General features: G+C 38.4%; 1 protein-coding gene across 3 annotated transcripts in view; it reads right to left on the reverse strand.

Annotated features, from left to right (window-relative positions):
* Nucleotides 1-22,005, reverse strand: part of LOC105482223 (sodium/potassium transporting ATPase interacting 3) — a 656,509-nt gene that overhangs the window by 20,979 nt on the left and 613,525 nt on the right. The window contains exon 6 of one of the 3 annotated variants that reach the window (XM_071068178.1): nt 9,403-9,473. The exons of the other annotated variants lie outside the window; for them this stretch is intronic. Coding sequence (XP_070924279.1) covers nt 9,403-9,473 — 71 coding nt within the window. The remainder of the gene's footprint in view (nt 1-9,402; nt 9,474-22,005) is intronic. 3 annotated transcript variants of the gene reach the window in all.

The following is a 22,005-nucleotide window of genomic DNA, read 5'->3' on the forward strand; positions in this document are numbered from 1 at the left end:
CTTGGCATTTTAACAGGGATTTAAACTAAAAGAGAAAGGGATGGGATTATAATGGTGGAATAGTTTTATGCAATCTTTACATTAGAAGGAATTTTCAGGGTTTATTTTTCCATCCAATACATGAATCTCTTTGAGTGAGAATAAGGCAACAGGAGAAGGTGTTTTTCTTTGTTAGCAGTAGTGACCGTGAGGGTTTGGGGGAACTTCTAGGTACCCATTACATTTATCTTTAACACCAGCTCTGCCTCTGGCTAATATTTTCTGCTTCTGGGCTTTAGCAACATGGATTGGTGAAGCAGTGAAACAGGCTGAGCCTGTTCCTATGATGTCAGGTAGGAATTCTGACAGTGTTACTTCAGGAGCTGGGAAACATGTCTGTGAGGAGTTTTTGCAGAAGACAGTGGGGCAACTCTGAAAGCGGGCATTCAAAGGAAAACCTATTGACAAACCTGTGTTAGGTTTTATTAGCAGACTGACTTTTAAAAAATCAAACAGGGCTGGGCACAGTGGCTCACGCCTGTAACCTCAGCACTTTGGGAGGCCGAGGCTGGTGGATCATCTGAGGTCAGGAGTTTGAGAGCAGCCTGACCAAAATGGTGAAACCTCGTCTCTACTAAAAATACAAAAAATTAGCCAGGTGTGGCAGCAGGCACCTGTAGTTCCAGCTACTAGAGAGGCTGAGGCAGGAGAATCCCTTGAACCCGGGAGGTGGACGTTGCAGCGAGCTGAGGTCATGCCGTTGCACTCCAGCCTGGGCAAAAAGAGTGAAACTCCGTCTCAAAAAAAAAAAAAAAAGAAAAAAACGTCAGACACAAAAGTAGACAGATTAGTGTTATGAATCTCTATGTTATCATCACTCAGCTTCAACTAAAATGAAAGTTATGCTATTAAAGTTTCACCTATCAACTAGCACCCCCATGCCTTTTTTGGCTAGAGTATTTAAAATAAAATCTCACCTATTATGTTCTTTCATTCATATCTCTATGCATTTCTAACTCAGTGATTCTTAACCAATCGACACTTGCCAGTATCTGGAGACAGCAATGGTTGTTGCAGTTTGGTAGGGAATGGTGTTAACATGGCATCTAGGAGGTACAGGCCAAGAATGCTGTTAAGTATCCCACAGTGGCACAGATCCATTGCAAAGAATTACCTCGTCCAGAGTCAAAAGTGTAGAGGTTGAAATAACCTGCTCAATTGGTAAGAATTTCTTTTCTTCTTTTTACCTATTCATTAGCATACCTATCAAAATTGACAAAAATTTCTTAACATCATTTAATATCCAGCCCATAATCACTTTCCCCAATCATCTAGAAATATCTCATTACAATTGGTTTGTTGAAATTATACCTTATATGTCTGGAAGCATCACTATGAAGTGCATATATTTATAATTTTCACTAATAACAAGGTAAATATAAAACTGATTCATTAAAAATCTTTCATAAGAATTCAAAGGATACAGAATTTTGTGAAATGTAGTATTTTTACTTAAGCGTCTTTTTCTTCTTTCTATTTCTACCCCCCAGTGTATTATTTTATAAACCAGTTGATACATAAATAGTTTCTTTGGGGATGATAGATTACTTACACATTTTCTATGTAGTAAACATGTATGTGTATGTGTGTGGGTGTGTATCCAACTATTTGTTGGAGTGATTCCTATGATTGAGAACTGCCTGGGCCAAATTTATGCAAAAATCTACATTTTTGTGTAAACTCCCCATGACTAGGGTAACTTGCCCCAGTATTTGAGAATTCTTCATTTCCTAAAGCTGTACAAACATCAGATATCAGTATTTGTAAGCATCGATAATGTAATTTATAATGAAATTCTTTCTCAGCTATTAATGTTAAACATATTATCTTCATATAGCCTTATAACTCATTTGTGCTATTCCATTTTCCTCTGTTCCTTTTATTTTCACTTCTCTTGTAATGTTAGTCTCTTAGTACTGATTTCTGAAGAGTTCATTTACAATTAAAGATATTAACATTTTGTCAAGAATTGCAAATATGTTTTTTCTCATTCTTTTTACTGTAGTGTTTCATTTTTTGGTTATACAGAAGTTGTATATTGAAATATAATCTAGTTCTGTTTTAAAAAAAGTTTTAAAACCAAGCAAACCACATATACACAATGGTGTTTGACTATTGTGTCTCTTTAAATCAATAACAGTTTCCCTTCCTTTCTTCTTCTTCTTTTTTTTAATTTGCTTTATACTATTTCCCACATGCTAGATTTGGCTGATTGCTTCCTTGTGGTAAGGTTTAATTATTTATATATTTTTATAGTATCAGTCCAAGGTCAGGCTTGACTTTATGGCAAGGCATTTTATAGGTGGTGCTGTGCCCTTCTTATTGTAGCACATCTGGGGACACATGTCTGGTTGTCCCACTTTTTTTTTTTTTTTTTTGAGATGGAGTCTCACTCTGTCACCTAGGCTGGAGTGCAGTGGCACGATCTTGGCTCACTGAAACCTCTGCCTCCGGGTCCAAGCAGTTCTCCTGCCTCAGCCTCCCGAATAGCTGGGACTACAGTCATGCACCACCACCCCTGGCTAATTTTTTATTTTTTGGTGGAGACAAGGCTTCATCATGTTGCCCAGGCTGGTGTCGAACTCCTGACCTCAAGTGATCTGCCCGCCTCCGCCTCCCAGAGTGCTGGGATTACAGGCGTGAGCCACCACGCCTGGCCTGGTTGTCCTACTTTTAATGATGCTATGATTGATCAATGGGTCTGCATAGAATACTTCAATTTTGGGGATCCATAACATCATTTCCTCTTTCTTTCTCTTTCTCTCTCTCTCTTTTTGCAGATGTTTGTAGATATGTTAGTAGTTACTTAAGGGTAACTGTCCTCAAGGCAGAATGGACTCGAGTGTTTCTTCTGATAGCACTGTAAATGTTTCTTTTTCTATTGCTTTTCTAATCACTTCTGTGTGTGTGTCTGTGTGTGTGTGTATGCTTTTTTCCTGTGTATTGTGTAATCTTTCCTGTATATTGTTTCTTCCCAGAACTTATCATAATATGGTGATTATAAATGTTTTTGATGTCAATATTAAGTACAAAATATGTGTATTTAACATAAAATTTGGTTTATATCATTGACTTGAATTTTAAAATCAGAGGACACTTTCTCTTGGAAACAGGGCAAAATGACTTTTTATTTGTGTTGTTGATTTTTTTCAGGGGGTGATGGTGGACTATATCTCCACATCACTGCCTAAGTCTATTTTCTTGCCATTGGCATCAATGGCAAATACCCAGAAAACTTCTGAGAAAGCCAGGAATTGATATTCTCCCTGGAGAACACTATTCAGATATGAGCTTTCTGAATTTGGAAAAGGGCTTTATGTGCTTCACAAAGAAGCATGAGAATCAGGTCCACAAATTTTAGGGGCAGAGAGTGAAGTCACAGGTCAAAGGAAACGATCTCTGTTTTCTTTGACATGTAACTGGTCACTGGTCACAGCAAACCCTCTTGCATGTTGCCAGTTGCACTATTGGTGGCATCATTCCATCCTAACAAAGACAGAGGTGCACAAACCGCACACTACAGTGATAAGTCTGAACGGCATAAGCTGTATAAACAGCCATTTCACTGCTACGTGGTCAAATAAGTATACATCAGGATGTGTTCTTACACTATTCTGTGACATGGTACAACCATTCTTATGATGCATCAAAAAGTTATTAATGTCAGTGACAAGGAGAAAGAGGTCCGAAGCTAGTGAGAACAACGAGCCCTGAGTGCCACTGCACTGGTGCTAAGTAAGGCAGGCACACAGGGAAGCCCATCTCTCCTTTCGGGATAACTAAGAAGGCGCTGAGTGCATTACAGCTGCAGTGCTCTTGAGACAGCCCGGGAGAGTTAATGCCTCACGAAGTCCCTTCCATTTCCAGGGACTGATGGTGAGCCTCAGGGAACAGAGTTCTACCTTTAGTAGTGGAAACAGTGAGACAACCACTGATATGAGTGGATCATAGTCACCTTATAGTCACATGCCGCAGGGGAGAGATGGCAGGCAGAATTTGACATAGCTCAGAGTGCACTCTATCTGGATAAATATAAGATGTGAAGGCTAATCAAGGACAAATGAAAACAGTATAAAGATACAGTGATTCTATTCCTCTTTAGGTGCCTCCAGCTACAGTTTACTAACATATGGCTGGTGATTGTTGGTTTTTAAATCAAGGTTTGAAAGAACATTACTCCACCTTCCCACCAACTCCTACAGACACACACACACACAGACACACACACACACACACCCTGATTTTTCCTACTAGCTGGTGCTTAATGTCGATGCTGTAAATGCAAAATGGCCTGACATCAACTTACATACGGGGGTACTAATGCAAAACAGCTATTCTCAGGAAAGAGCAGAAAGAGGTGACCACCTCCGCATCTGTCCTACAGCCTGATCATCAGAGGTGTGTTTCCTGTGTACCTGGATTGTCAGAGATAGAAAGCAGGCAGTGAAAGTACCCGTGGAGCTGGCTGCAGGGCTACCCTGAAGTAGGGATTAGCTTTGGCTGTCTTCTAGTACTTAGTTGCAATAGCAGCCACTCAATCAGCAGTGGCCACATAGTATGTAGCAATTTTTGTGAAGAAAAATTAGCCTCCAGCAAAGGCAATCAGACAAGTTAAGATACCAAAGAAAAGTCAAGTTTTCATTTGTAAGCCTTAGAAAAAGACTAGCTGAAAGGTATGGGGGAATCTCAGGTCAGCTTTTCTCATCAAGTCTTTCTTAACTGCAGTCATAGGCATCATCCTCATGGAAATTTCTAACATAATCAGATCTAGCTCTACCTTTACTGTAGAAGACAGTTCTGGAATTCCAGCTGCTGTCCTTCTTTGATAAACTGCCTTGCTCTAATTATTTTTATGTGAAGAATTACTGCTACATGGAGCTTAATCTTCCTGGTACCCAGGTGCTAACCATTTGGATGGAAATACACCAGTCATGATTTTGACAAACTTCAATTTAGTTACTCAGTATGTTCTCTGAAATTCCATATCTCTTTGATAGCTGCATATGTTTACGCCATGCTATTTTTCTTCCCGAGGGGTAAATCTGCTTCTGTTAACCCTCTTCTCCTGGTGTTACTGCTGCCCCTACTGTAAGCTGATGTGTAGGTGTCCTCTTCAAAGCCACTGCTGACCACTGGGCTCCGCGTTCTTACAATAAGAGCAGTCTTTACTCTTTCCTTTCATGGGTGGTGCTTTCAGTGTAGATCCTGGTAGAGACTCCATGGCAGTTATGGTGAGACTTATACCTCCCTTGCTGGCAGTTGTGATAAGATATTGAATCCCAGCACAGATTACTCCTGACCTGTGTGTCACATGTCCACAGGCCAGACCCAGATAACCAACACTGAAAGCATCTTGATAGCTTTAGGCATAATGGTGGAGCCATGGCTGTTGCAGGTCTCTTAGGGTCCTCACCGAGCGCTGTCAAGACACCTGTTCTGCTTAAGCCTCTGCTTCCTGTCCATTCACTCACTTTATATGAGAACTATGGCAAATATCAGATTAGGGGGTCATGGGCTTCAACTTTGTCTTCTCTAGAATGGCCAAGCGAATCAGCCTCCATGCTGGGGATACCTGTTTTCTTCTGCTGCTTTTTTTCCTCTTAAAGACTTAATATTTTAAGAGCAGTTTTAGGTTCACAGCAAAATTGAGACGAAGGTACAGAGATTTCCCAAATGGTCCCTGCCCCTGTCCCTGCCCTTGCACAGCCTCCTCCATTATCAGCAATCCCTACCAGTGTGTTACATGTGTTACAACTGATGAACCTACATTGATATAGTCACATGAAGCCTATTGTTTACATTAGGATTCACCCTTGGTATTGTACATTCCATGGGTTTGGACAAATGTATGCTGAAATATGTCCATCATTCCAATGTCATACAGAGTAGTCCGACTGTTCTAAAAATCCTCTGTGCTTTGCCTATTCATGTCTGCCATCCCGCAGCCCTTCATCTGTTTACTGTCTCCATAGTTTTGCCTCTCCCAAAATGCCATATAGTTGGAATTATATAGTATGTAGCCTTTTCAGTTTGACTTCTTTCATTTCATAACATGCATTTAAAGCTCCTCCATGTCATTTCATGATACCGTAGCTCATTTCTTTTTAGCACTAAATAATCCATGGTATGGATGTCCCAGAGTTCATCTGTTCACCTGAGGAGGACATCTTTGTTCTTTATCAAGTTTTGGCAATTATGAATAAAGCTGCTATAAATATCCATGTGTAGGTTTTTGTGTGAACCAAACTTTTTAGCTTCTTTGGGTAAATACCAAGGAGCTTGATTGCTAGATCTTACCGTAAAAGTATACTTAGTTTTGTAAGAAACTGCCAAAGTATCTTCCAATGTAGTTATATTTATTCTGCTTTTGATAAATTCTGTGTCATCTTTTCAAAGTAGCTCAATTGTTATTTCTCCGGGAAGCCTTTCCTGCCAAGAGAGAGTTAACTATTCCCCCTCCCACATAAAATTTCCTTGGAGATAGATATTGTTTTGCACCTACCTTTTCTATGTACATCTCCCCTCCTAGATTATTGGCTCCTAAAGGTCAAATCTCAAGTATTATTTATCTTTATATCTCTAGCACTTAGGATGTGCCTGGCGTGCATAGTGTAGGTAATCAATCAGTGATTGTAAAGTGAATTAAACTGATTGATGTAATCAGTGGGCTTTTTAAGCTTGATATCATTACTTTAAAAAGGAAGAAACAAAACATGAAAGACCAAATGCATCTGTGAACCACCTTACCCCTATCCCAACCCTACTTCCCATATACATATTCACATACAATTTGACTGTGGACACTTGAAAGGTGCACTTTGTGGTTATGGAGCATTGACATACTCAAACATGAGAATTAAGGCTTCCTGTGCAATTCTGCAGTATTACCTAGGAATGAGCTGCTGGCTGGAAACTCTGCATATGGAGTTCAAAGCTACCTGTTCACAGACATGTGCCTGGCAATATGCTAAGGATTCTTCTGACCCCCTTAATAAAGTGGCTTCCTCACAACACCTGGCTTTCTACTTAATGGTGATAAAAGAGGCTTAATGAAAGTCAAAGCCAGCATTCATTCCCCTCTCTAATAATTTTGCACAGAAGGTTGGCTTTTTCTCCAAGCTGTTGCTGGGTAGTGATATGGCATCATTGGGTTCAATGGAATTCAATATAACAGCCTTATTAAAAGAAATCAAGTAGACTGACAGAGGCAGATTGGATAAATGCTGAAATATTTGCATACTGGTGGAGAGTACAGATACTGACCTCTTAAATTGTTTCATGCACAATGATTTCAATTCAGGCTTAGTTTGATCTTTTAGATTTTTGCTTCCTTTATGGTTGAAAGGCATTTCATATTCATCTGACATGGTAATATGCATAATCTGTCAAAGCAGAAGCTTGTTCTATTGCTTTCTGTAGAGAATAGCTTGTAGTTTATGCTATATTCAGCAATCCACTGCTAGGTCAGCAGTGAACAGGGATGCTAAGAAAAGCCTTGGAGCAGATAGTGGAGCTGATCAAAGCCTTTTAGGTGATCTTAAAAGTATGTTTTAGGTGTTTTTGATTCACAGAGATGGAAGTGACTTTAGAAAACATAAGTGGAAGTCGCTTGCCTCTGGGTCATGCCACAGAACATCCTTTTGAGGTACATAGGTACACGGGCATCCAGTTTTTAAAAGTCATTCAAGAAGAAAATTCCATTATCAACGTTTATCAAATGGAGTTGTTAATAACTTTCCCTAATAGAAAGATCTCTCTTAAATTGCAGCATTTTTCATATTGCAATTTCTCTGCTGACTTTTTTTTTCCCCACAGTGGAGATGAAAGAAACCATTCATCATCCTCTTATCACATAACAAATATATGAAGACGCTCTAAGTCACCACTAGGCATTGTCTTCGTTCTTTTCTCACTCCCAATGCACTAATCACCTTGATTATTGTCACAATCCCTGACAGGTTTCCCAAATCTACAAATATCAACTTTTGGAACATATCGTTTATGAGCACTTAGTGGTATGAGTAATGAGGTGGTGACTGCTTGGTTCTGGAGGGTTATATAGGGTGAATATTTTTTCCAAATTGGATTTGCTTTAAGAAACCAAAATTTATTTAAACATCTATCATATGACAGGCACAGTGCTGATTTGTGCTGCCTGTGAGCTATGTTTACTTTAGATCATTCTGCCAGAATAAAGTTAATTCAACCTGGGGAGGTAGAGGAGTCAGAGTAGCCTTCTCAGAGCTTCAGTCCTCACAGACACTGGGTGCAGGGGCTACATAATTGGGTAAGAACCACTGTGGCAAAGAGGCAGCAGATGAAGCTTTTCATATGTGTTTATTATACAAGCGACTATTTTACATAATTTCTTCTATCACCATGAAATTACAGAACACCGAGCTGAAAGAACAAAAGATCATCTGAGCAAGTCCATCATATCAGGTTGGGTGATAGTTTGCCACCCAGGAAAGATCTCAGCTCCACAACTTACTAATAGTGGAGCTTTGAGAAAGTTGCCTAACCTCTATGAACCTCAGTTTTCTTATTTATAAAGTGGGAATATTAATTAGCACATTGCAGTGTTTTCATGAAGATTCAGTGAGATAATATATGCAAGTATGATAGCTATTATTAATTTATACCATTTTATATGTGCTACTTGGAATTTTCTAGGAATGGAGTCACTGTATCTATTTCCATGTTTCCTAGTATTTTATTAATCAGGTGACTAAGATTTCTTTCTTGTACTCAACTGAAATCTAACCAGTTTTGGGTGGTTTTGTTGATGCTGACTTCCTTCCATGTCCTCTAAGAACATAGAAAACTTGTTTCTGAACTTGTTAGTCAAATGTTTGAGTACTAGGAAGAGTAATGGGCAACTTTACATGTACCATACACACATTATCCAATTTAATCTGTTTCCCTCCTGTGAAACCATAGTATGGTGATAGAACAAGTCTTAGAGACACTGAGGAAGGTGCCTGGATGTCACATAGAGGGCCTGGATTCACTGCAGGTCTTTCTCCCCTTTTTACTTTGCTGTGCTGCCCCAGGACACATATTCAGTCTTCACTTCTGCAGACTAAATAATCTCATTAAAAAAATTCAGTAAACAGCTATTGATAAGGGGAATAAGATAAAACTATTGTTTTTGAAATATAAATAATGTCACCAGCTTCAAATCCTTTTTGGAATGAATAATAATAATGGTGATGTTGGGTTACATGTGAAAGGTGTGCTTTAAATATGAGTGGAAAATTAAACCAATGATTAGTAGTAGTAGGTTCAAATTATTCCAGTTTTGGTTAGTTTTTGCTGAGTTAGAAGGATTAATATTTTCCATATCATCACACCTTTACTTACTGGTTTAACAGGCTTTAACTCAACATGATCCTGGTAGTAGGAGTGTGTATCAAGTCCACCTATGAAATCAACTGAAAATATAACATAGGCCAATATGAATAAGTGTGTGAAAAATACACATAATATTAATGTTTCAGGTAGAATGCATAAGAGCAAAGTTAACAAAAATATCCATTCACCATAAAATGAAAAAATATTTAGCAAAAAGGACTACTAAAAATATTGTCAATGAGCCAAAAAGAGGAAATTTTAAAAATACACAAATAACCTGGATTCATAGGATCTGAAAAATAAGTTGTTATTGGTTTCAGTAAAAAATGAAGTAATATTAAAAAGCATGAGATTTTAAATAATGTGTTTGTCCTTAGGCATACAGACATGCCCTTTCTCCTTACATATCAAAAGATATACTGTCTCCTCTTGCTGCCAGAATCCTTTTTGTTTCCTTAAGAATATGTATTGAATCATTAGAAAGGCATTTGAGAAGCCACACAATCTATCTCCATGCCTTCTGTCCCCAAGCCACCCCCCAAAAATAAACATCTGCCTTTTGCAAATGTTTTGTTTCCTGCCTAATGGCGGAGTAACTGGCTGTCTGTGTAGACTTCTCATCTTTGTAATATTCTTTACAGTTTCTTTTGGTTTTGATCAAAGCCTCAATCTTTTCTTCTCCCAAATCTAGTGTACATATATGATCTTTGTTTCTCCTGTTTCATAGTCCATTAAAGATACTAATTACTTTAAACCAAGCTTTGGTTGTATTATAGCACTCTAACATTAACAGGCATACAGGCGTGTAGGAAAACTGAACTCTCAAGAGTGTGTGTGTGTGTGTGTGTGTGTGTAAATGCCAAGCAAGTTTGCTAAATGGAGGACATGTGTAGTATGTTTTAGCCCAAATATTTGCCTCCATACAGAGTATCAGTTTTTGGCAAAAATTTTATAAAACAAAACCCATAAGTAGTATCTGTTTATGATTCTTTTCACCAAATACAGACACTACAAAATTCTAAGTCTTCTCAAATCAACTTCTGTTCCTTCAGGTGCAGAAAATACATTTGTCCAATTAAAAACTGGGACTCCATTCTAAAATGTCCTTTCTCAAGTCAAGATATCTCAAAGGGAAATTATAAAATTAAAAAATCAATTATTGTGCAACATTTTGAGTTCTCATTTGTCTTTTGCTTTTGTGAGGATATAGTTCAATGTTTTCTGTAACCTTTCAATTATTACAATTTATGAAGAGTTTTGAAAGTTTTTTTGGGGGGTGCTTTGGTTTGTCGAATAATCAATTTAAGTTTTGCAATTGATCTTGAATGTAATGCAACTAAAATGTAGAAGATTCGTTTATAAAAATACAGACATTTTAAGAAACTTAGGTTGATTTACAAAGTAGTTTTTCAAAGGCCGAAATAGTCAGAACTCAGATTGATAAAGGGAAGGGAAGAGAGAAAATGTATTCTTTTATGTTGAAGTTCCTTTTGTTTTCAACATTGGCCTCATCACAAAAACATTCTATTTTATTTACTCTAAATGTGTGTGTGTGTGTGTGTGTGTGTGTGTGTGTGTATATATATATATATATATACACATTTTGAAGACACTTAGAATTTCTGTTTTCATCAGTAAAATAGTGCTGCTTTATTAGGATGCAATTGTAAGTTTCTTGTGCACTTGAATTCCAAATACAGTCCTGCTTCATGTATTTTTTAACCTAGTAAGAATATTTTTTGTTGTTTTTTTTAAGCCATATGTTGTATTTCACAAAATTTGTATTGTATTATTTCCACAAAATAAATAAATTTATCTTTAATAGTTACTACTTAATTAGATTATGACAGGATTTAAAATAATATCAGAGTTTTGCTTTGGACAGGATGAACATCTAAAAGGCTTATGTTCGCTGGTCATGGTGGCTCATGCATGTAATGCTAGCACTTTAGGAGGCCAAGGTGGGCAGATCATTTGAAGTCAGGAGTTTAAGACCAGCCTGGCCAACATGGTGAAACCCTGTTTCTATTAAAAATTAAAAATTTAGCTGGACATGGTGGCACACGCCTCTAATCCCAGCTACTCGGAGGCTGAGGCAGGAGAATTGCTTGAACCTAGGAGATGGAGGTTGCAGTGAGCCAAGATCATGCCACTGCACTCCAGCGTGGGCGACAGAGGGAGACTCTGTTTTCAAAAATAATAAAAATAAAAGAAACAAAAAATAAAATTAAAAAAAAGGCTTATGCTAAGCCAGGTGCAGTGGCTTATGCCTGTAATCCCAGCACTTTGGGAAGCCAAGGCAGGTGGATTGCTTGAACTCAGGAGTTTGAGAACAGCTGGGCAACAATGGTGAAACCCCATCCCCATTAAAAAAAAATTCAAAAATTAGCTGGGTGTGGTGCCATGTGCCTGTAGTCCCAGCAACTTGGGAAGCTGAAGTGGAAGGATGGTTTGAGCCTACAAGACAGAGGTGGAGGTGGCAGTGAGCCCAGAATGTGCCACTGCACTCCAGCTTGGGAGACAAAGCCAGATCCTGTCTAAAAAACAAAACAAATAAACAAACAAATTTAAAAGGCTTGTGCTAATTATATGAATTGGATTAAAAAAGTAAAATCATTTAAATAAGTTAATTGGTGGTCTGTTGAAAGCATCTGATAAACTAATATAATTCCAGTACTATAAACTGGTATATAAGACTGGTATCATTATTTTAACTCTGAGAAATTCTTCTCCTAGTGTGTCAGTGCATTAACCTACACTTCCAGCTGCTCTCCAGTGACCCTACCAGCTGGATATGGTGGGAAGAGTTGCTGGTAGGAGCTGTAGATTGCAGTGCTTCTTCCACATCCACTGAGACTGGAAGGAGTTAGCCATCTCCACTACTCCTACTGAAGTAGGTATCTTTCTCAGTGATCAGGTTGCATACTGCCTTTGAAAGGAAGATGCTAGTTATGTTTTGTCTTTTAAGTTTTGGAGAAAAGAGAGTGGTATTGTTGGTTTTCTTACAGATTTAACCATACAGTTAAAAGAGAATTCTAAAAAAAAAAAAAAAAAAAAAAGGATTCTGTTGATTGCTCAGGCATCTCACATACCTTGATAAGACTATGATAGAAACGGGAAGAATTGTCTACATACCCATTCTAGATTTTCCTAATACAACTATCAATAGTAATATTTCATTTGAAAACTAAAAAATGCAGGACAAAGTCTAAAACAGATAAAGTGCCAGGGCAATTTGTATAAGCAAGGGCTGTTTTAACCAAATTAGGACATCTGGTCCCTGCGATTGATGGCACTATAAATCAGCCACACCTATGTGTTTTTTCTTTCTTTCTTTTTTAAATTGTTATTTGTTATTTGTTTTTTTCTTTCTTTTTAATTGTTATTTGTTTTTTGGCTATACCTTCTCTGCATATCAGAAACTTAGCATGATGTAAATGTTGTAAACTCTAGAAATAAAATGTCACATATAGGTAAGACTTAAATTATCAGATTCTAGAACTAGACAAGACTATCAAAAATTTAACTATTAAGGAGGAATCATTGAAAAGTAAGTAATAAAGAAACTGAAATATCAAGAATTCTTCATGGATGGGACAGAGAAATGAGGCTTTTTGGCCACGGAAGCCACCAAGTCCTCAAGATGAGGATGTTTTCATATTAAAAAATAGTTTGTCATGCATGCATCAATATTTCCCATTTGCTAGAGTGGGATGACAGTTCAAGTAAAGGGGCAAATGAAAGTGTACACAGAGGGCGAGTTTACAGATTATGAAAGCTTTTTTAAAATGACATCAAGTGCTTTAAAAATGAAGAAATTTTAAAAATAGAAGACTTAAAAAAGACTTGAAAACAACTCATTAGGAAAGACCTTCAGTTTTTACTTATGTTTGGGGAAAGGCAGTCATATTATACCTATAAGAAAGTAAAGCAACTCTGCATTTTTAAATTCACTTTCTTGAGAAAGATAGGAGAAGAGAAGATGCTGAATTAAGTACTTTCTTCAGTGGAAATAAGGGTGCGCATTTCAATGAAACACGAAAATAAACAGAAAAGGCATGGACAGGTTTTCAGAAGTACTAGAAAAGGAAGATTGGAATAAAAACATCCAAGGAAATCTGTAGTTATAACAGCAAGAACACTATACAGGGATCTTCAGCAGAAAAGATGGAGCAACAGAAGGAAGCATCAGGGCACAGCTTGCTGGGAGCCTGCAGGACAGTGAAATTGAGTTCCATGTGCTTTGATTATTAGATCCTGGAAGTGAAAAATATATTTTAGAAAAAATAACAACACAATTAAGAGTTGGCATCAACTGTCCAGAAAAGTCAGCCACACAGAGGGCCACTCTCTACACCCATTCTCAGAACCTGAGGTGTTACCATCAAAGATCCCCTGGGGAGAGCCAGTAGCCAGGAATCCCTTTGTTTGCAGTCCTTTCAAATCTTCTTGCTGTGCCAACTTCCAGCAGCACAGCCAAGCAACTTCTTGGAAGAAATAATATTACTTGTAACAAAATATCTTTGTGGTTACTCGCTCTAGCCATCACCAATTCCTGACAAGGATTCTCACAGAACCGAAGAAATTACAGAGCTACTTTAGATGTATAGCAGCATCCTACTGTGCAAATACAGACTTGTATTCTACTTGTAAAAAATACACCACCAATAGCAACTGTTCTGTTTGTCTACGGGACACTCTGGGTCACAAACGAAGTTTCCATTAGATAATTCAGTGCTACTGATTCAGTTCCCCACTCAGCCATGGCAAACCTGATTGACTTTATGCAGAATCAAAGGGGAACTCAAAGCAATTGATTTTTCTTCATCCCGTGCTTCTGTTCATTAGGCAACATGTGCAAGGTGGCTGGCTTTCAACCCGGCAGCTTCCTATGAGAAATAGTTCACTACATGTCATGTGAAGTTGAAGATGTAGCCCTTCGGGGGCTATGGGAAGAGTCACCCTCAGCTCTGAGAAATTTCCTGTGCTCCTCAGAGGCAGTCTAAGTGCTAATGTTTCCCTTCTCTTATGGAAATGCTTGCTGCTTATTGTAAATCCAGAATCGATACTTGGATTCTCCTCTGTGGGCTGGTGTCTATTTTCCTGTACATTCATGCACATCTCCTCAGATTTTCAAGATTCTGCTGAGCTGAAAGCTCAGAACATAGGCATGAAGATGTGAATTAACACCATTAGATGAAGAAAGAGAGGTTGGAATTGGGCAAATCCAAGCAATTTCTTCTTTTATCATCTAGACATTACATTAGTAATGCCTCTGGTTTTATAAAGTATGGCAACTTTACACAATTTAAATTTTAACTTATTTTTCAAGTCTGATCTTAAACATATTTTCAAATTTGATAACTACTTTGTTTTCATCTTTGAAAAGATACTTTTAAGTTGTAAATCACTTCTAATACACAGAAAAATGTAGAATATAAAATAGCAGATGCTTGTGTTTCCACTTTAGGATTAAATATTTTTTGCTATATTTTCTTCAAATTTCTTTTTATTTTAAGAAATACTGGCCAGGTGCGGTGGCTCACGCCTGCAATCCCAGCACTGTGGGAGGCCGAGGCGGGCAGATCATGAGGTCAAGAGATGGAGATCATCCTGGCCAACATGGTGAAACCCCGTCTCTACTAAAAATACAAAAATTAGCTGGGCAGGGTGGTGTGTGCCTGTATTCCCAGCTATTCCGGAGGCTGAGGCAGGAAAATTGCTTGAACCCATGAGGAGGAGGTTGCAGTGAGCCGAGATTACGCCACTGCACTCCAGCCTGGGCGACAGAGTGAGAATCTGTATCAAAAAAAAAAAAAAAAAAAAGTGTACCAAATCACAGATAAAGGTAAAACTCTCTCCTTCATCCTCTTGACTTGATTTTATACATCAGGCAGATCTTGTTTTGAATTCCAGCTCTACACTTATTAGCTTTGTAACTGTGGGCAAATTATTTAACTTCTAAGTGGCAGTTGCTCATATGGGCAAGCTGCTTGCTCTAGTTATCTATTGCTGTATAGCACACAACCACATAATGGTGTCTTAAAACAATAATCACCATTTGTTTTGCTCATGAATTGGTACATCTGAGCAGAGCGTAGCAGGAAAGGTTTATTTTTGCTAAATACAATGTTAGCTGGGGCACAGGAGGCTGCAGCAGCAGCTTATGAGGTGGTGCACTCACATGGCAGGGAAGTCAGGACAGGCTGTTGACTGTTTGCTTAGCTGGGGCTGAGGGCTGGAGACCTTGTTGCTCTCCACAAGGGCCTCTCCATGTGGCCTGGGCTTCCTTGCAAAATGATAGTTGAGTTTAAGGGTTAGTAACCAAATATAGCCAGGCAGAAGCTGTGTCGCCTTCTATGATCTGGCCTGAAAAGTCACTCAGAGCCACTTCCATCAAACTCGATTAGTCAGGACAGCTGCCAAGCCTGCCTGGGCTTAAGAGGCAGAACAGCAACTCCACTTCTTGATGGGGAAGTTAGGCAGGAAATATTGTTGTGACCATTATTAGCAATTAAATTCTTCTACAATGGCTAGTACTAATAGTGACTTCCAATGGGTTTACTATGAAGACTGACAAGAAAAATGTATAGTATATGCAGGATAGTGCCTGGCTAGCCCTTGGAAGGAGCTCAAATATATTAATTTAATTCTTTTTCTTCACTAGAACTTTAGTTCATGTTTGTTTCCCCAAAGCAGATGTCACGGGACTGCGGAAGTCCTAGGCATTCAGCAAGTGTTTGCTTTTTCAGTGAAGGAGGGGAAGGGGTTAATAATTGTAAGGTTTTGAGAATATTTAGTCATGCTCTTATTATCTTTAGGATCACAGATCTCTTATAATCTTATAAAACTTGAGGAACCCCTTTGTAAGAAAGTGCACATTTGGCCGGGCGCGGTGGCTCACGCCTGTAATCCCAGCACTTTGGGAGGCCGAGGTGGGTGCATCACGAGGTCAGGAGATCGAGACTATCCTGGCTCACACGGTGAAACCCCGTCTCTACTAAAAATACAAAAAATTAGCCGGGCGTGGTGGCGGGCGCCTGTAGTCCCAGCTACTCGGGAGCCTGAGGCAGGAGAATGGCGTGAACCCAGGAGGTGGAGTTTGCAGTGAGCCGAGATCGTACCACTGCACTCCAGCCTGGGTGACAGAGCAAGACACAGTCTCCAAAAAAAAAAAAAAAAAAAAAAAAAGGTACACACTTCTGTATCCGTTAAATGATTTTATTTCATGGGGTTCATAGCCCATTGCATTTATGGACTCCAGGTTAAGAGCCTCAGATTGAGACTTTTGCCTCTGACTTGGATACACTTAAAGTGAAAACGTGCCATTTCCAGTGAGCTCAAGCCGTCATTTATGTCCCATATTTAACTCTATTCACCAAATAATTAACCAGGATGTAGGCATTTTGTTTCACTCCAGCTATGTTGCACACTGCCTCGTCACCGAATTTAGGAGCACAGAGCCCCTATAACATTGTGTTTAGGTCAGAGAAAAGACAAGACTCAGGAAGCTGAGGGACAATTAACACATTTATTCTGAGGTTGCTTTCTAGTCCATCATTGTTCCTGCTATGTAGGTATTAGGCTTTTCTAATCAGCATTTATTTTACAAGTTGCCAAGTCCAGCAATAACGTCTTAAAGAAACATCTGAAGAACTCAAATATGGGGGCAGTTACACTGTGATTTGCTTGTTCCGTGATATAAATTCATAAGGAAAAAGCTGGGGAAGAGGCTTGACATCAACTTAGTTCACACAGAGAGACCCTTCAAAGACTGCAGAGAGGAGTTCGCAGCACCCCACCATAATGAGGGCTTTTAGGAGAGACCAGTTATTTCAGAGGTAGCTAGCAATTAAACCCTGCTGCTGTTATGAGAGAATGAGCTACTCTGCAGTGTCACTGATCTGTTGCTGTCTCCTGTCTGAACAATCTGAGCATTCAGTAGGCACGGCCTGCTGTGTCAAAACACAGGCCACAGTTGGGGCTGCTTATGGCATACCTAGTGGCCGCTAGGGCACCGTGATGGGTCTGCTGGGCACAGTGGACTTCACAGTGCCTTAAAACATTGTTTATGTCCCGGGGGTGGTTGGGGCTGTGCTACCCCCTGCCTGAAATAACTTTGTGACCCCGAAGAGCTGTCCAAGCAGGCAGATGATGCCCAAGTGCCAGCTTTATGACTATTTATGGTTGTTTTCTTTATGCTTCAGGAAATTTAAAATCTCCTCCACCTTTCAGAAGGCATGTGAAATTGAAGAGAAGCACATGAGACCAATGAAATGCTCCATGTTAAGCCAGTTCCAGCTGAAAGAATAGAATATGCAGTCCCAGAGGCTGCATTGTCCAGATCAGAGTTTCCCAACATTTTTTACCTCTTTCTACTCGGCAATACTATGCAAAATGGATGCTTCTACTCTATCTTGTCCCCCTCAGTCTCAGGTACTTATGTGAAGAACTGATACAGTTCAATTGTCTTTGATGGCAACTTGTTCTGACAAACACTGAGTGCAATCCCCAAGAGTCTGGAGGGTCTGGAAGCCTCCCCAGCTCTGTCTCGGATCCTCATTCTTCCTCATTGTGAGACTCCTCACGATGAGAAGGGAGGCAATAAGAGACCCGTGGTCTTCAAACTGGAGAAGATGTGCCCCAGGTGAATGTAAGACCTCACAAATGGTGTGTAGGCATGGCAGAGTGTTCAATTTCAAGAGACTCAATTCCAAAATTTATGTGCCTTTGAAAAAGTATGGCCATTCTGGACCTTGCTTCTTTCATTCCTTTCTATAATCATCTTCTTTCCACTTTGCAAGGAGAGGTATTTATCTCAGCCATCTGGAACCTTAGCTTGGTGCATCATCCTGGCAGAACAAGCCTTCGGGTCACCAAACAAAGTGGTAGTTTTAATTTTGTATGCTGATATTAACAAAGTAATAGCTACTAATAAAAAGGTAGCTGGCTTTCAATCTTTTGCTTCCAAAAAAATTGAAGAAGAACCTCATCACTAGTAGCACTTTAAAAATAACTTTAGATGATAGGTCACCATGTATCTTTGGGCACAAAGCTCAGCCTCTTTATCTACAGGGTCAACCTTCTGCACATGTTGTATCTCCTTCCCTGCTTTATTTTTTTCTCTTTTATACTTGTCACTATTTACTATGCAATATTGTATATTTTACTTAAAAAATGCATGTGTTGTCAGACTCCCTCATTACAAGTTAAGCTTCATAAGGGAAAAATCTTTGTCGGTCTTCTATATAGTTTTGCTCCCTGCTATAACCCTCAAACCTAGAACAGTGTCTAGTACAAAGCAGGTCCTAAAAAGTACTTGGAGAAGGAGGGAATTTTAAAAAATTGAGTGACATTGTTACAGCAAATTTCTTCCCATTCTCCTATTTTTTCTGTGAATTTTTCTATAAATAAATACTAGCACCAAATATTGGAAGTATTTGAGGTAGCCCATCATTCCAGCAATAACTAATATTCATCCATGAAGACATGAACTGATTGAAACAAAACTGCTGCATTCATTTCATTAAGAGGTGCTTTTCCAATAATATTTCATTTTATGTTTAGGACTTATTCATCAAGATTTGTAATAAATTTATGTTTGCTCAATCATGTTGATGGCCAATAATTGAAATTATATTCCCATCCAAAGAAGAAATTAAACACTTAAAAATTTCCAGTTTACAGGGAAAATTAATTTTTTGGGGTGAATAAATCTGAAAAGATTTGCAAGCCACCACACTGATTTCAGTAAAATGTAATTGAGAAAAATTAAATATGTCTAAATGAATGGGAGAATATAAAAGATTAATGGATTTGAAACTCAATATTTTAAAATACCAATTGATTTTTGGAGCAATTAATCTATGAATTCAAAGAAAGCCCAATAAAAATTTCAGCAGTTTAATAAAAATGCTGATTTCTAAAATTTATGTGAGAAGGCAAAGACTCAAGATAAGACAACATTGAAGAAGAACCAAGTTGGGCCGGGCGCGGTGGCTCAAGCCTATAATCCCAGCACTTTGGGAGGCCGAGATGGGCGGATCACGAGGTCAGGAGATCGAAACCATCCTGGCTAACACGGTGAAACCCCGTCTCTACTAAAAAATACAAAAAACTAGCCGGGCGCGGTGGCGGGCGCCTGTAGTCCCAGCTACTCGGGAGGCCGAGGCAGGAGAATGGCGTGAACCCGGGAGGCGGAGCTTGCAGTGAGCTGAGATCCGGCCACTGCACTCCAGCCTGGGCGGCAGAGCGAGACTCCGTCTCAAAAAAAAAAAAAAAAAAAAAAAAAAAAAAAAAAAAAGAAGAACCAAGTTGAAGAACTTATACTACCAGATATCAAGACTTTTTTCCAAGTAAATTACAGTAATTAAGAGAGTATGCCATTACATAAGAAAGGACAATAGATAAATGAAACATATGCCATTACATAAGAAAGGACAATAGATAAATGAAACGATAGAGTTAAAAAATAAATCTACTTGATTTATGACAAAGGTGTCATCATAGGACAACAGGGAAATAATAGTTTTATATATATGTTTCAATGGGTTTTTGGCAAACAGGTGGTGTTTGGTTACACAGGTAAGTTCTTTAGTGATGATTTCTGAGATTTTGGTGCACCCATCACCCAGGTAGTATACACTGTGCTCAATGTGTAGTCGTTTATCCCTCACCCACTCCCACCTTTCCCCCCATTTCCCAAAGTCCATTATGTCGTTCTTATGCCTTTGAGTCCTCATAGCTTAGCTCCCATTTATAAGTGAAAACATACAATGCTTGGTTCTCCATTCCTGAGTTACTTCACTTAGAATAATAATCTCCAATTCCATCCAGATTATTTTGTTCCCTCTTATGGCTGAGTAATATTCCATGGTGTATATATATATATATTTTATACCATATAAAAATATAATATACCATATAAATGTAAAAATATAAATATATATATTTTTAAATGTTTTCTTTGTGTGTGTGTATATATATATACACATATATATACACACATAGATATATACATATATGTGTATATATACATATATACACACATATACACACACACACACATAAATATATGCCACATTTTCCTTATGCACTTGTTGACTGATGGGCATTTGGACTGGCTCCATATTTTTGCAATTGTGAGTTTTGCTGCTATAAACATGCATGTCAAGTGTCCTTTTCATATAATGACTTTTCCTCTGGGTAGATACCCAGTAGTGGGATTGCTGGATCAAATGGCAGATCTATTTTTAGTTCTTTACAAAATCTTCACACTATTTTCCATAGTGGTTGTACTAGTTTACATTTCCACCAGCAGTGTAAAAGTGTTCCCTTTTCACCACATCCATGCCAACATCTATTCTTTTTTGATTTTTAAATTATGACTATTCTTGTAAGAGTAAGGTGGTATCACATTGTAATTTTGATTTGCATTTCCCTGATAATCAGTGAGGTTGAGCATTTTTTCATATGTTTGTTGACAATTTGCATATCTTCTTTTTAGAATTGCCTATTCATGTCTTAGCTCACTTTCTGATGGATTTGTTTGTTTGTTTTTTTCCTGCTGATTAGTTTGAGTTCCTTGTAGATCTTGGAGATTAGTCATTTGTCGGATGCGTAATTTGCAAAGATTTTCTCCAGCTCTGTGGGTTGTCTGCCTACTCTGCTAATTATTTCTTTTGCTGTGCAGAAACTTTAGTTTTATTAAGTCCCATCTCTTTATCTTAGTTTTTGTTGCATTTGCTTTTGGGTTCTTGGTATGAAGTCTTTGCCTAAGTCAATGTCTAGAAGGGTTTTTCCAATATTATCTTCTAGAATTTCTATGGTTTCAGGTCTTAGATTTAATTCTTTGATTCATCTTGAGTTGCTTTTTATACGTATAAGGTGAAAGATGAGGATCCAGTTTCATTCTTCTACCTGTGAGTTATCATTTATCTCAGCATCATTTGTTGAATAGGGTGTCTTTTCCCCACTTAATGTTTTTGTTTGCTTTGTTGAAGATCAGTTGGCTGTAAGCATTTGGCTTTGTTTCTGTGTTCTCTATTCTGTTCCATTGGTCTATGTGCCTATTTTTATATCAGTACCATGCTGTTTTAGTGACTATAGCCTTGTAGCATAGTCTGAAGTCAGATAATGTGATGCCTCCAGATTTGTTATTTTTGCTTAATCTGGCTTGGGTGTGTGGGCTCTTTTTTGGTTCCATGTGGATTTTAGGATTTTTTTCTTTTTTTCTTTTTTTTTTAGTTCTGTGAAGAATGATGATGGTATTGTGATGGGAATTGCATTGAATTTGTAGATTGCTTTTGGGAGTATGGTCATTTCACAGTATTGATTCTATGTATCCATGAGCATGGGGTGTATTTCCATTTGTGTCATCTATAATTTCTTTCAGCAGTGTCTTGTGGTTTTCGTTGTAGAGGTCTTTCACTTCCTTGGTTAGGTATATTGTTAGGTATATATGTTAAGTGTGTGTGTGTGTATATATATATATATATGGCAGCTAGTGTAAAAGGGATTGAGTTCTTATTTGATTCACAGCTTCATTGCTGTTGGTATATAGCACTGCTACTGATTTGTGTATTTTGTATCCTCAAACTTTACTGAATTTAT

The sequence above is a fragment of the Macaca nemestrina genome, chromosome 8, assembly GCF_043159975.1.
Source record: "Macaca nemestrina isolate mMacNem1 chromosome 8, mMacNem.hap1, whole genome shotgun sequence".
NCBI classification, from domain to species: domain Eukaryota; kingdom Metazoa; phylum Chordata; class Mammalia; order Primates; family Cercopithecidae; genus Macaca; species Macaca nemestrina.